Here is a 13,918-nt window from a genome sequence, read left to right on the forward strand (position 1 = left end):
ATCAATGTGAGGCTGACTGTCCTGTAGTTCCCTGGGTCCTCCTTCTTGCCCTTTTTGAAGACTGGAGTGACATTAGCCTTCCAGTCCTCAGGCACCTCTCCTGTTCTCCATGACCTCTCAAAGATGATTGAGAGTGGCCTAGCAATGACGTCTGTGAGCTCCCTCAGCACTCGTGGGTGCAAACCATCAGAGTCCATGGACTTGTGGATGTCCAGTTTGCCTAAATGATCTCTAACCCAATTCTCCTCAACCAAGGGAAAGTCTTCCTTTCTTCAGACTTTCTCTGTGGTCTCTAGGGTCTGGGATTCCTGAGGGCTGGTCTTACCAGTAAAGACTGAAGCAAAGAAGGCATTCAGTATCTCTGCCTTCTCTGTATCATTCGTCACCAGTGCCGCTGCCCCATTCAGTAGCAGGCCCACATTCTCCCTAGTCTTCCTTTTGTTATTGATGTATTTAAAGAAGCCCTTCTTGCTGTCCTTGACATCCCTTGCCAGATTCAATTCCAAATGGGCCTTGGCCTTCCTAGTCACATCCCTGCATACTCGGATGATGTTCCTGTAATGCTGCCAAGTGGCCTGTCCCTGCTTCCATCTTCTGTGCACTTCCTTCTGTTTTTGCAAGGAGCTCCTCATTCATCCATGCAGGTCTCCTGCCCCCTTTGCTCAACTTCCTGCTCATTGGGATGCACCGCTCTTGAGCTTGGAGGAAGCGATCCTTGAATATTAACCAGCTCTCTTGGACCCTCTTCCTGCTAGGACCCTGTCCCATGGGATTCTTCCAAGAAGGTCCCTGAAGAGGCCAAAGTTTGCTTTCCTGAAGTCCAGTGTTGTGATCATACTTTTTGCCCTGCTTCCTCCTTGCAGGATCCTGAACTCCACCATCTCATGGTCACTGCAGCCAAGGCTGCCCCCAACCTTCACATCTCCAACCAGCCCTTCCTTGTTTGTTAGTAAAAGTCTAGCAGTGTACCTCTCCTCATCGGCCCCTCCATCACCTGCGTCAGGAAGTTATCATCAGTGCTCTCCAGGAACCTCCTGGATTGCTTGTGCCTTGCTGTGTTGTTCCTCCAGCAGATAATCAGGATGGTTAAAGTCCCCCACGAGAACCAGGACCTGCAATCGTGAGGCTACTTCCAGCTGTCTGTAGAAGGTCTCATCTACTTCCTAATCAGGTGGCCTGTTGCAAACACCTGCAACAGTGTCACCCATGTTAGTCCTCCTTTTAATCCTTACCCATAAGCCCTTGACCTGCTCATCATCCACCCCTAGGCAGAGTTCCATACATTCCAGTTCCTTTCTCACATGAAGGGCAACACCCCTACCTTGCCTTCCTGGCCTGTCCTTCCTAAAGAGCCTGTAGCCATCCATGGCAGCATTCCAGCCATGTGAGCTATCCCACCATGTCTCTGTAATTTCAATGAGATCATATCCATGCGATCGCACACAGAGCTCTAATTTCTCCTGTTTATTCTCCATGCTGCATGCATTTGTATACAGGCACTTCAGAGAGGTATTCGAGCATGCTGATTTCCCAGGAGGGATGCAAAGGGATTTCTCATAGTCTTGTCTTGTAAGTACTTCCTTAGCTGTATGCAATTGCTGGAGGTAATCCCACTCGAACCCCATTTTGCTGCCTTCATGGTCTCGATAACTCTCCCCTTCCCCCCGTCTTTCCTAGTTTAAAGCCCTTTTTACCAGGTTGGCCAACCTTTTGGCAAAGACGCGCATTTAATGAGGTGGATCCCATCTCTCCCAATCAGTTGTCAATCTTCAAACAGGGTCCCATGGTCATAGAAACCAAAACCCTGTTGCCAACACCAGTGGCGCAGCCAGTTATTTACTTGGAGTGTCCATCTGCTCCTCCTCCTATCCTTCCCCCTCACTGATGAGATCAAAGGGAGAAAACAACCTGGGCCCCCAGACCCCTGACCATTGTCCCCAGAGCTCTGAAATCGCATTTGATACTTTCCAAGTTGCCCTTGGCAGTATTGTTGGTGCCAATATGGAAGAGCAGCAGTGGGTAATAGAGGGGTGGACAAGCCTCAGCAGTCTTTCCTTAACATCTCAGATTCAAGCCCCTGGTAGGCAACAAACCTCTCTAGAGAAGATGTCAGGTCAACAGATAGGTACCTTTGTCCCCTGCAACAGGGAGTCAGTCACCCACTACAATCACTCTGCGCTTCTTCCGGGTGTTTCTGCGCAGCACAAGGTGTGTCAGCTCTTTTGCTTTGCTTGAAGCCATGCCCAGCTCTTCCTCAGTTTGGAGGGCACTGAACCTGTTCATCAGCTGAAGGGTTTCAGGAGGAGCAGGAGCCTTACTCTTTGTATGAGAAGTGACCGCTTTCCAGCCTTCATCTTCTACAGAGTTATGACTAACTGTTCGACATGGCACAGAGCCCACCTGCATCTCCATCAAAGACTCTAAAGGAAACTAGTCAACTGTAGAATAAGGGGCTAGGCTCTTGTATGGATAAATACTTAGTTAAAATGTGTAAAGCAGCACTGGATTAATGATCAGATCTCAGAGTGGAAATAGGTGTCATAGGGGTTTGATCTGGCAGAACAAATTTAATGTAGAGAAATGTGAAGTGATGCGCAAGGGAGAAGCCAATCCTAACTTTGTGATAGGCTCTGAGCTGACTGTTACCATTCAGGATCAAGATCTCAGGGCTATGACAGGTACTTGAAAATATCATCCACGAAAACATCAACTTAGCAGCAGTTTAAAAAAAAGAAAAAAAAAACAGCACAAAGGCTTATTATGAAGGTTAAAGAGAATGAAATTATGCCCCATTATAGTTCTGTGCATGAATATAGTTCACCTGCATGATGCATACAGGGTGCATTTCTAGTCCTATTTCAAAACAGAGAGTATAGAGCTGTTCAAAGGTATGAAACAACTTCTATGGAATTTGGTTGTTCCAAAGAATGACTAAATCAGCTAGGACTCTTCATTTCAGAAAGGAGATTTTTGAGGGAGGATGTGATAGCTACAAATCATGAATGGAGCAGGTGGGTGGAGATCACTGACTCTTCAGATAGGTAAATATGAAATTTATATAGATCAGATAAGCTCTTGGAAGAGAAATACACTAAAAATTACTAAACATAAATACCTGGGAAGTGCCTGAGCAAGAAATGGCTGGTGACGAATATTTGGGGATGTGTCATATATACTCTCCTTGATGTTACACCCTTGTCAAAGCATCTGCTTGTGGTCACTGTTAAGAGTTAAGATACTAAGCTAGATGGGCCTTACGGGGTTTGACCCAGTAAGGCCACTTTTATGTTCATGGTTCAAGCAAAAATAGACAGGTAAGAGACCTGACTGAAGTTTCTTTCATAATATTTGAACTATGTTGTCTTCAATGAATTTTCATTTTGTTCACATTTCTGATTGGGACAAAGAATGTCAGCTTAGGCTCAGTTGTTTGAATGGCCATTCTCTCCAGTGTTTTTGAGCACATTTTGGAAAAGTTGGTAGCATATAATAACAATTGAAGATGTAATAGGGGAAATATTTCCATATCTGACATGTTCTGATTGGGCCTGTAGATTTCTAATAACAACTATGGATGATTGATTAACAAGGTTGATTAACTATTCAGGAGATAAGTGATTAAGACCTAATCCCACAAGCCCTGTGTGATCAAGATGGCATGTCAATAAGGTAGCACTTCTGGATTATATGAAATGGGCAGAAGTCATTATCTCCAGCTGACAGATAGGGGAGTTGAGATTCAAGCAGATTAAGTAACTTGCTTACAGTTAAAGGACAAGCCTGGGTAATGGAGAGATTTGCTTCAGCTAGTCTGATTCTCAGTCTCCTATCATTTGTTACAGTGTTTTCATTCTTTCCTTTTCTGATCAGCGCTTCTGAAATGCAATAGCATTCCTGAGACATCCAAGGAGTAATTTTTGAACAGGGAGACTCTTGAATGTAACACTGAATAGTGCAGTTCCACAACAGCTGAAACAGATGAGAGTCAGGGCTCTTGTGTGTGGTTCCTTTCCTCCCATTTACCACCACTCTTCACTCCAGCTGTACATTTCTGCCCCCTTCCTTGTATTGCCACAAGCACTCATCTAGCCTGATGGTGAGCTGGTTCAGTGAGGTTGGCTGACAGAACAGCTCTCTCTTTTTGTACATTTAATTCTGTTCCAGCTCAGAGAAGCAGAGGAAGTGCCTATTTTGGCAGCACTGTTTAGCTAGAATATGTATATTTGTTAATAATTCTTTTTGAAGCTTTCTTATTTGGACTGCAGTAGAGGTAAGTAAAAATTCAGCTACTTAATTTTCTTAGAAAATATGTCTTATGCTGGAAAAGTAGTGCTAATTTTACTTATCACTTTTTGGTTTGTACTGGAGTAGCTCTCTGCATAGGAACTTCTCAATGGATTATTTGTTTGGGTAAGATTGGATTCTGTAGAGAAACCTGCAAACATTTTAGCAGTTTTCTTGGTCACTGATTCGAGAGGACATGGATGTTCTAACCGCATAAACAGACAGTTACTTGTAAGCTTGGATTTAAACTTCATTGACTAAGTTAAGCAAAAGTATAAATATTTTCTTGAGTCGGATCTCAATCATTATTTGCTAATATATTTTCTTGACAAACAGGTTTTGAAGATTACTTACCCCTGTAGAAGTGGTTTTGCACTCTGGACTTAAATCTTGAAATTGGTCTTTGGAACAATTAGTCTCCTTGATTTCATATTTAATTATATAATTCCATCCAGCTACCACCTGGAAGATGTATTAAATAAGCCAATACATGCTTTGAAGTTAAACTATTAAATGCAATCACCAAAGAAAGCAAGTGCCTTCCATCCATCAAATCACTTTGCAGTCATTGAGCCACACAGTACTCAAAGACAGCAAGAAAATACTGTTCTTATACTATAGAAAGTAAGTTAAGCCATGCAGATATTGGAAATACAGTTTGTATTCAGATTCAGGTTCTCCTGGCAAGCCTGCAGCCTCATACTCCATGGTTTCTTGCACTTTCCTCCAAAGTGTCTGTTATTTATTACTCCCAGTGACAGGAGGCTGGTCTAGATGGATGACTACACTAATACAGCTTGGCAATTCCTATGTTCCAGAGTGTGTGACATAGTAAAACAGAATCTGAATAATGTAACTTTACACTGTTGGCATCATTTGTTGCTGAATGTCCTGCATTTATCATCTACCTGTAATTGTGTCTGCCTTGGGCTTTCCCCCCCCCCTATTTTGTCCAGACTTTTGATCTTTTTTTTTATTTTCTCTCCAGGAAGCAGTTCAGTTTTTAACACTGTGGCTACTGCTTCTCATCCATGAAATCTCTCCATGTCCCAGAGCTAGGTCAGGCAGCATTTGAACAAAATTCAGAAATAAGAATCAAATATAGACACTTTCCATCCCAGATCAGCTACAGTGGAGGTCTCTTGACTAGTCTCTGTTGGGCAGAAATGACATGATGGTCCTCTTTGTGGCTGCTGGAGTGCAGTCTCTCTGTAACATTTTGCCATGTGGCTTAAATGTCATCTATGCTTGTCTTTCAGTAAGAGGATCATTGCCATCAGTAAGTAAAAGGAGAACCATCTGAATTAAATCATGAGTCAAATTGACATGAGAACAGAAGATTTTTTGGGGCAAGGTAAACACATACATATTCAAACAAAAGGATCTGTATTTGGTTTTAGGCTACATACTATTTAAAAATCAAATCAGAACCTTTACTTTCTAGCAATGTCACTGCAATCCATAGGAGAGCCTTTGGCAGGGAAGTAGCTCTTGCATGGAATACCAACTGACATGGAATTTCTGTGACCTGAACATTTGTTTCTTGCAAAACAGGTATTCCCACGTGCAGAAATCTTTCAGCAAATGTCATGCTGGCTTTTTGTTTTTCTGACCCATTTTTTCTCTATTGATTTTACATGTCCTATAATGTATATCAGCTGCTGACATACAGGTCCTGTTCCATTGCATAAACACAGCCCCTCAAATGGCACCAGACACCTATCTAGAGTATATGAGACATCTGCACAGGTTGGCAATTTTGGCACAGAATCTAGGGACAGGGACAGACACAGACCTGCTCCAGCTGGTGCTTCATGTAGGGGCCTAGTGGAATACTCCAGGACATCTCAGATGACACAAAGTGCCTGTGTCAGCACTGTATATGAATGAACTGGTGCTGAACACTGGTTGGTTGCAACTGCAGATAGCGACAAACCATGTTTAGTACCAGTTCATAAAGTTGAGAGCTCTGAAAAGCCAGTAAGTAACTGTTTACGATTCCACAGAGCTGAAAAGAATTACTTAGATGGTCTGCATTCTGTATGATCTTATCATGAAATATAATACACCTTAAAGTCAGAATTATATACGTAAAACAACCAAAGTACCTTTTTCCTCTGTAAAATATATAGAAAAATCATATACAAACCTGCCTTTTTGCTTCTTTTATTTCAACAAGTTTAAAAAGGGCGGCTTCATCACTGTGCCTGTTAAACTTTTGAATGGCTTGTTTCAGAATTTCTGACACTTGTAAAGAGTCACTTGATATAGGATAATAGCATCCAAGACAAAGAGCCTCAGCGGGTATTATCGTTGCCGTAGCTGGAAAAGAAACAAACCAAAAAATATAGGCCTGCATGTAAAGCTGTGTCAGTTTTAATTTCTCATACATGGGAATGACAGAGAAGGTTCAATGAGCAAAAATCTTTTCTGCTTTTAATCAGAGCGATCAGCAAAATCTAGATTCATGTTTCAGGGCCTGCAAAGATATTCATTGTATTTAGAGACATGTTTCTCTGTGTAGTGATAGGGGCCATTATGAAATTTGGATCTAAGCATGGTTTCAGCAGCGAACTTCACCCACAAAGTTCAGGAGTCATTGAATCTCTGAAAAATCTTGCGTGCAGTTTTGATACCACTAAGGAGGGGTCTTCCCTCATCCAGTCAGGGAAGAGCCAGTGGAGGCCACAGTTAAAGAGATAGTCTTCAAAGTTCACCCACAGTGTGCTGCTGTTTTCTGACCTTACCATGTTTCAGAAAGAGGACTTTGGCAGGAGTGCTTTGGCTCACCATGTGGACTGCCCTGACTCAGAGCTCCTTAGGGACTGTAGTTAAACTGTTCTACAGCTGTGTTGTCTGAACTGCCCTTGCTAGTCACTTGAACTGCCAAAAAGTTACCACTTGGTGTTAGCTTCCAGGCTTAGCCAACTGGAATGCTGTGGATAGGCAAGCTTGAAGGAGATGCTCAAAATTCTCTTTCCTACTACTAATCCTTTTAACGTTCTTTCCTTTCTAGTAATCATGGATTGGATTTTCATAAATTAGTTTCCTAGTTCAGTACATAAATTAATTTCATGATTCAGTGAGCTTGAGAATCAAAGTAAGACAATATATGGTCTCTGTGGAATTGAAATAAAATTTGTGTGCCTGATCCTCAGCTGGCATAAACTGACTTTAATGGAGTTATGCCAGCTTGCACCAGCCGGGCATCCAGTCCAGGGCCAGTATGGTCAAACAGTTTCACCAAGGAGGTTGAACAATATGGTACCTAACATATAGTGGGGAAATCCCTCAACAGATTGGATCTATTGTTTAACTCTTCTGTTTGAATCCTTTGCATTTAATTTTTCTCCTTGCTCCTTTGTACATTTGGAATAGCTTGGTGTAAGGAATATTATTAGTCTTAGCTCTTGCAGGGTGCATGAACAGTGCCTGGCCCTTCGTATTTATAGCATCATCTATCGCTGCCTGCCTTTGACTCAGTCATGAAAAATATATATACTTTGCAAAAGAATATGACCTTGTTTTCAGGGAGCAATCACAAGCAAGATAATAAAACATTAGTACGCCCAGTTCTGAATGGGCTATGGTTTCAGTCTTTTTGTAAGGGCTGAACAAATGTGTATTGCTTTTTGCAATAATTTGGTAGCAAGAGATAATCTTTGTAGGTTGAATACCTGATTCATTTAGTTCAAATGTGGTTCTTTAGCTTTCTAAACAAAGATCCAAATGCAAATTTCCAATGCATTCTCGTTGTAATTCACACACCTTTTACTGGCAACTAGATGTCACCATTGCCTTACAAATGCATCTGAAACCAAGCGGCATTTGTTCAGGAGTAGAACATGCTCTGTGTGTACTGCAGTTGCTAGTAAGGCAGTGGCTGTAGGTATAGCCATTATAGCTTTAAACAAGATAACTAGTACCAAAACTCAAAGATAAGCTGCAAACCATCTTAGAAATCTTGATAAATATTTCTGTTGTCAGCTCACACTTAGCTCCATGCTGCCACAGTTATATGCTTATTTTAAAACTAGCTTGGATATGTCTTACCTGAACTCTAGTCATAGGTACATAAAGATTTCAGCTACAGAGCTGCCAAACTATGTGACTTGTTTCTAAAGGAAGTTACTATGTGAACATTATAATCATATATGAATATCTTAAAGGCAAGAAAAGCAGTACTGGCTGTCATTAAGGTCCAATAAGTTTCAAAAAAAAGTCTCAAATAATTATATCATTACTGAATTTTTAGTTTTGACATTAAAATTTCTGCAGTTTTCTCAGTTGACAGTTAAAGATTTGTGTTGTAAACTTTAACAAAAATAAGTTAGTCATTTTTAGTTTTGAGAAAATTAAGATACAATTTTGTCATACAAAGTATTATCCAAACATTTATGGCACAATTTTGTACTTGAGTAATTGAGGATGGAAATTTAAAGTGTTAGAAAGGGATATCTAGTCTCTAGGTTACTGGTGTGCTTTTGGTCTTAAGCAAATTCATTTTAATGGGGTATAATTTTAATGTTTTAAAAAGCTTATTATGCACACATGCCAGTTTTCAGTACCAGGTAATAGGGTCTTCCCCTTAGTCAGAAACTGCCAGTGCTTCACTGACTTAGCATGTATGTGCAGAACGGAGTGGAGTGAAATTTCATCTTTAACATGTAGTTGCTCATTCATTGAAGATGCTTTATGAAAGTCTGAACAGAATGATGAGGAGCTTCTACCTTTAAAATTAACTGAAAGTCTCAGTATGATTTTTTTTTCCATACTTATTTTTCAATATACTTGTTGAATGCTGTCCTAAACAGTTACATACCTGGAACAGTTTTGCAATCTTGTGAAACATTACTTGTTTTTTCAGCCTTATTAATGTGAACTCGAGCTGTGCATTCTCCGGTTTTCTGCAAATACATATGAGAGTATGGGATTGGCGGACAAGTTCATATGTACATGTATAGTACTGTCAAATTTGCTGTTTTGTTATTGCAAAAGGAATGGTTTTTTGATTGTGGGAAGAGTAGGGGATGAACGGAGCAGATAATTTGAAAGATTCCTTTTGTCATGATGATGCATATTAATTAACTAAAGAACATACGGCCAGAATAAGGGAAATGAACACATCATCTTAAATAAATCTATATAAATTTCATATTTACCTAATTTCCTCTCTGCTGGTGCGAGGTATGCAGCAATGACCATGGCATTTCACATAGATTCAAATGATATGATTACTTTCTTCCTTTTCTTTGCGTTGTGTACAATATGAAAGAACAGTGACTTCCACTGGGGATGTGTAACATTTCCTGAATGCTGTGGATGCCCTAATTGTACTTCCTCTAGGTGCAATGAAGCTCTGAAATGTCTGTATGAAAAAGGTCCCTCCTGTACATCTTCAGGATTATAATGATTAACTTTAGGGTTGTAAACATCTCCATATTGTACTTTACTCCTATAAGCCCTCAAAGGCGACACACACACACACACACACACACACACACACACACACACACAAAGTCCTCTTCTGTATTTTCTCCCAGGAGACTACAGTCTTGCTGATTATGTTGCTGTTTGTGTACAGAGAATTTTAGAAGATGACAGACACTTACAGCTTCTGCAGGTGCTTTGTAATCACAGTCTTTCCAGTGTTTGTTTTCCTCAATGGCACAACTGGTCTCTCGTATTTGATATTTCACATAGAATTGTGTGTCAGGGCCTGCCTGGATAAAAACAATATGCAAGTCATCATTTGCATAGTGATTAATCAGGACATCACTGATGAAGTAAGAGTTTCAAAGGGTAAATTCTATATATTGGTTACCTTATTTTTTATAATATGGTTTCAGATTAGCTGCTGTTCTCCATGGAAGATCTCCCAAATCTCATTAATTTAATTATTAACTTATCTGATTATATTATTGAGCCCTTAACTACAACTACAATATGTTGACAGAGTAGATGCAGTATGCTCATCTGCTTACAATTCAATGTACTGTAGCTAGGATTTTAAAAACAGAAAAAACTGGTTACGTTTCTGTACTCATATTCAAATGTATTCCAAGTAAGCACATTTGGGCTGCTGCTTGGATAGTTTGCATACTTACCGTTTTGGACTGTGCTCCTGTCAGACTCAATCACTCCCACTCTTGGCCCATTCCCAGATCTGTCCGCTTTCCTGCTGTAGGCAGCCCAGAAACGGCAGCCAGCAGCCCTCAGGCAGCCTGGCAATGTCCAAACTGCCTTACTCTACATTAACAGGGTACTAAGCGGCTCTGCCTTCTCGCAGCAAAGGGTTCAGGAGGGCATATGCTGTAAAGACAGCCTTGCCTGTGCCTGCAGCTCTCCTAGAGGCATTAAAGGCAAAGTTGTTCGTGAGGGTGGCCTCAGGAATTCGGTGAGATGAAATACAGACAAAGCCTAGAAGTTAAATGAGGTCTGTCCTGGCCAGTGGAAGTTCAGGGCATTCTGATGCTTGTAAACCACCAGGGGGCATTTTCTCCATGCCCTAGGCTCAGTAGTGAGCCCGTGCCTTCAAATAACATTTACGTACTACAATGTTTATGGTTCATCCTTTAGAACAGATACAAACCCAAAAGTTCCTAATCTTTTACTGCCATTAAAAATGCTCTGGCAGTGTACCTCTTGAAATGCAAACACAGGCAGCTGCTGTACTTTAACATTAGCTCTCCTAGCAGTATCATTTGAGGATAACCAGGATTCTTGCCGCAGTTGTACCATTCTCCTGTACAAGCAAGTGACGTTGAGTTGACATGGGTGGAATATACTGAATTGACATTGGTGGTGCTGAAGGCAAAATTATATTCTGTGTTCTCTCACTTCCTATTGCGTATTGCTACGACTATGAAAAAAATGGTGGTACCTGAAATATTGGCTGCAGGTTGTAAAACAGGATGAAAGAGCCTCTAAAAATATAATGGACATAATCCTCAGCAGGTAAAAATTGACATTTATGGAGCTGCATCAGATTACACTGTCTGAGATATGGACTGAAAAAGAGACAAATTCTGTTCTGTTACACTGTTTTAAACCTGGAATAAATCAGTTCAGTTCACTGAGTACATGAAATACCTGGAGAAGAGACATTGTTTCTGTATGTTATTTTTTGTTGTTTTATTTCATTGTTACTATGAACGACTATGGCTTTAACTGGTGCAGGTTCAGTCTTTCAGCAGTCAGCTTTTATGTTTTATTACCATATCAATAATGAATGTACATGAATATGTAATAACCAGCTATTTAATTAATGCATTCAACATTGTGAGACTAGAGATGAGTAAAATCTATATTCTTTTTAGAAAAAGAATTTAGAATACAAGTAAATCTCTCTTGCAGACTCCCTTTTCCTGATTTTTTCTTAACATCATAGTCAGATCAGTGATTCAAAGTAAAAATTGATTTCCACTTCAGATCTTTTAAGAAAAGGCAGTATATCTAGAGAGGAATGATGAATAATAATGACAATAAATATGCATTCTTAAAAATAGAACTTTATTTAAAATGAAACACTGATAATAATAACTTTCCTTACAGAACACCAGCAAAAATGAAGGTGGTGTTATAGATCTGATATCAAGATGTTTGCATCTGGCTATTGTTAAGGACACATGTAGTTCAATGAAGACAATGGGACCATTCATTTGTTTAGTATTAATTATATAAAAGGTTTGCCAGATTTTAGTCTTTATCACTACATGCTAAAATCTCCCCAGTTTGAAAACAGGAAAACTAGAGCATAGGTACCAAAAGATGTGGGTGGTTTACTGTAAGCCATTGAGTAATTCATGTCCCCTTTCTGAGCTCAATTTCTATCTGGGTAAAAGTGCCTCCTGATTCTGGTGTGCAAAATATTCTGTCACTGGGTTTTTTGTGTTTTGAGTCTGAAAATCCAATCCAGTAGAAAAAAATGCTAATGTTGTTTTCAAATAAAGTAATGCTTGTTATTATTATGGTAATATCATCTTTGTATGCCTCTCAGAGGTAAATACACTTTTGTTAAATTAGTGGTATACAGAAAGACTCCAGGCAAAGGATCATATTTCATTCTTTTCTATAATTCTAGCTGTCTCCCTATTTGACTAAGATACCACCTAGTGCTTTTAGACAGATCTGTGACTCAGGACTAGTGTCAATCAAATAATATTCACAAACAGTTTATTCACAGTATTGCCAAATTTTATCAGGTCATTCTTTTTTATGTGTGATACCAGCTCTTCCCAAGTCAGGATAATATCAAGGTTTTTTAATAAGTCTGTTTTTGCTATTGGTCTGAAAACCTTACTGATGATGGAAAAAGGTAGAATTCACAAAGAGAAAGGAGAAAACTAAATGCGCTATTAAGACATATTGGATAAGTGATTGAAATTTTCTATTCTGTAGTTTTGCATTTATAAGCAATTCACCAGCACACCAAATTCCATTGATAAGAACATAATATACATCCCTGCTAGTCCTGGTGACAAGTATCTTACTGTGCAAGCCGTTCCTGTGATTTTTTTAAACATTTTTGCAAGATACTTTGCTGTCATGTTTGCCATCTCTTATGAAGAAGATGGAGAGAATTGGACCCAGAGTGTGCAAACATTTCAAACATGTTTTTTGCAAAGTGTACTTACTGTTTTTTTGCCTTCCATCACCATATATAGAGCAAATTGATTACCAGTTGTTCTATCTCCATTGTACTTCTTCAGTGCTGTGTCGACAGCTTCCAAGACATCGGGGTCATCGCAGTCTGAAAACTCGAATGGAAGAGGGATGGCTCTGCTAGAAAAGAAACTACAGCAGAGCACTATCGCCAGGAAAGGTTTCATGACTGGACAAAATGGTCCCCTGAATTAGAGTGACTCTTTAAAAAGCAAATGGAAAAGGAATACTTGAGAGGCAGTTAGGAACCTCTTCTGTTTTTCAGGAGCAATAGCTAAGTAAACAGAACAAGCGGGTTGCTGGGATTAGTAGATTCTCGTCATATCCTGTTTATACTGCAAATAAACTTCTGAGTTTATCTAAACAAACTTTGTGTGGTAACCAGAATGACACTAAGGTTGTCCACCTGCCGTCAAGATAACAGCCTAACTGGCTGCAGCTGGAGACAGGTTTAAGCTTAGCAGCCTTGAGAAGAGCCCTTGAGAAAAGAGAGAGAATGTTTGTAGCTCTCTGCCTTTTTCTTTTTTTGTTTGTTTTTTAACATCAAAACTGCTGCTCACAGTGGCAATGAAGTTCTGGTTCTGGACAGCAGTACTAAATTTTATAGATGTGCTTAGTGTTCAGACTGCAAGACTTCTGGGAAGTCAGAACATGTTTGAAAAATGTTTTTGCACAGATGTGTATCATTGAATGTCACATAACTCTTCAATATCACTTTATAATCCTTGTGCTGCACCCTGCAATTGGAAGTGTCTGTACTTGCCAGCGTCTGGAGACTGGACCATGAATTAGTCCATCTTCATAATGTTTTGCTTTCATTACGCAGACAGGGAAAATGAGGCACTGGAAGAAGAGAGTAACTAATGTCAATGTTACCTGTGTCTGGCAGAGCCGGAATTAGAACTGCCTGGTAACATCTAGCACCTGTCTCCAGTGTTGAGCAACAGGTAATTTTGTTTTGAATCCACTG

At 40.0% G+C, this 13,918-nt stretch overlaps 1 protein-coding gene across 1 annotated transcript in view; it reads right to left on the reverse strand.

Moving 5' to 3' along the window:
- Positions 1-13,350, reverse strand: part of KNG1 (kininogen 1) — a 23,258-nt gene extending 9,908 nt beyond the window's left edge. The window contains exons 1-5 of the mRNA XM_026071027.1: positions 12,921-13,350; positions 9,897-10,007; positions 9,107-9,191; positions 6,434-6,606; positions 4,639-4,746 (exon numbers count right to left, since the gene is read on the reverse strand). Coding sequence (XP_025926812.1) covers positions 4,639-4,746; positions 6,434-6,606; positions 9,107-9,191; positions 9,897-10,007; positions 12,921-13,115 — 672 coding nt within the window. The 5' untranslated portion in view covers positions 13,116-13,350. The remainder of the gene's footprint in view (positions 1-4,638; positions 4,747-6,433; positions 6,607-9,106; positions 9,192-9,896; positions 10,008-12,920) is intronic.
- Positions 13,351-13,918: the final 568 nt, after the last annotated feature.

The sequence above is a fragment of the Apteryx rowi genome, unplaced genomic scaffold (genome assembly GCF_003343035.1).
Source record: "Apteryx rowi isolate R43461 unplaced genomic scaffold, aptRow1 scaffold_32, whole genome shotgun sequence".
NCBI lineage: Eukaryota > Metazoa > Chordata > Aves > Apterygiformes > Apterygidae > Apteryx > Apteryx rowi.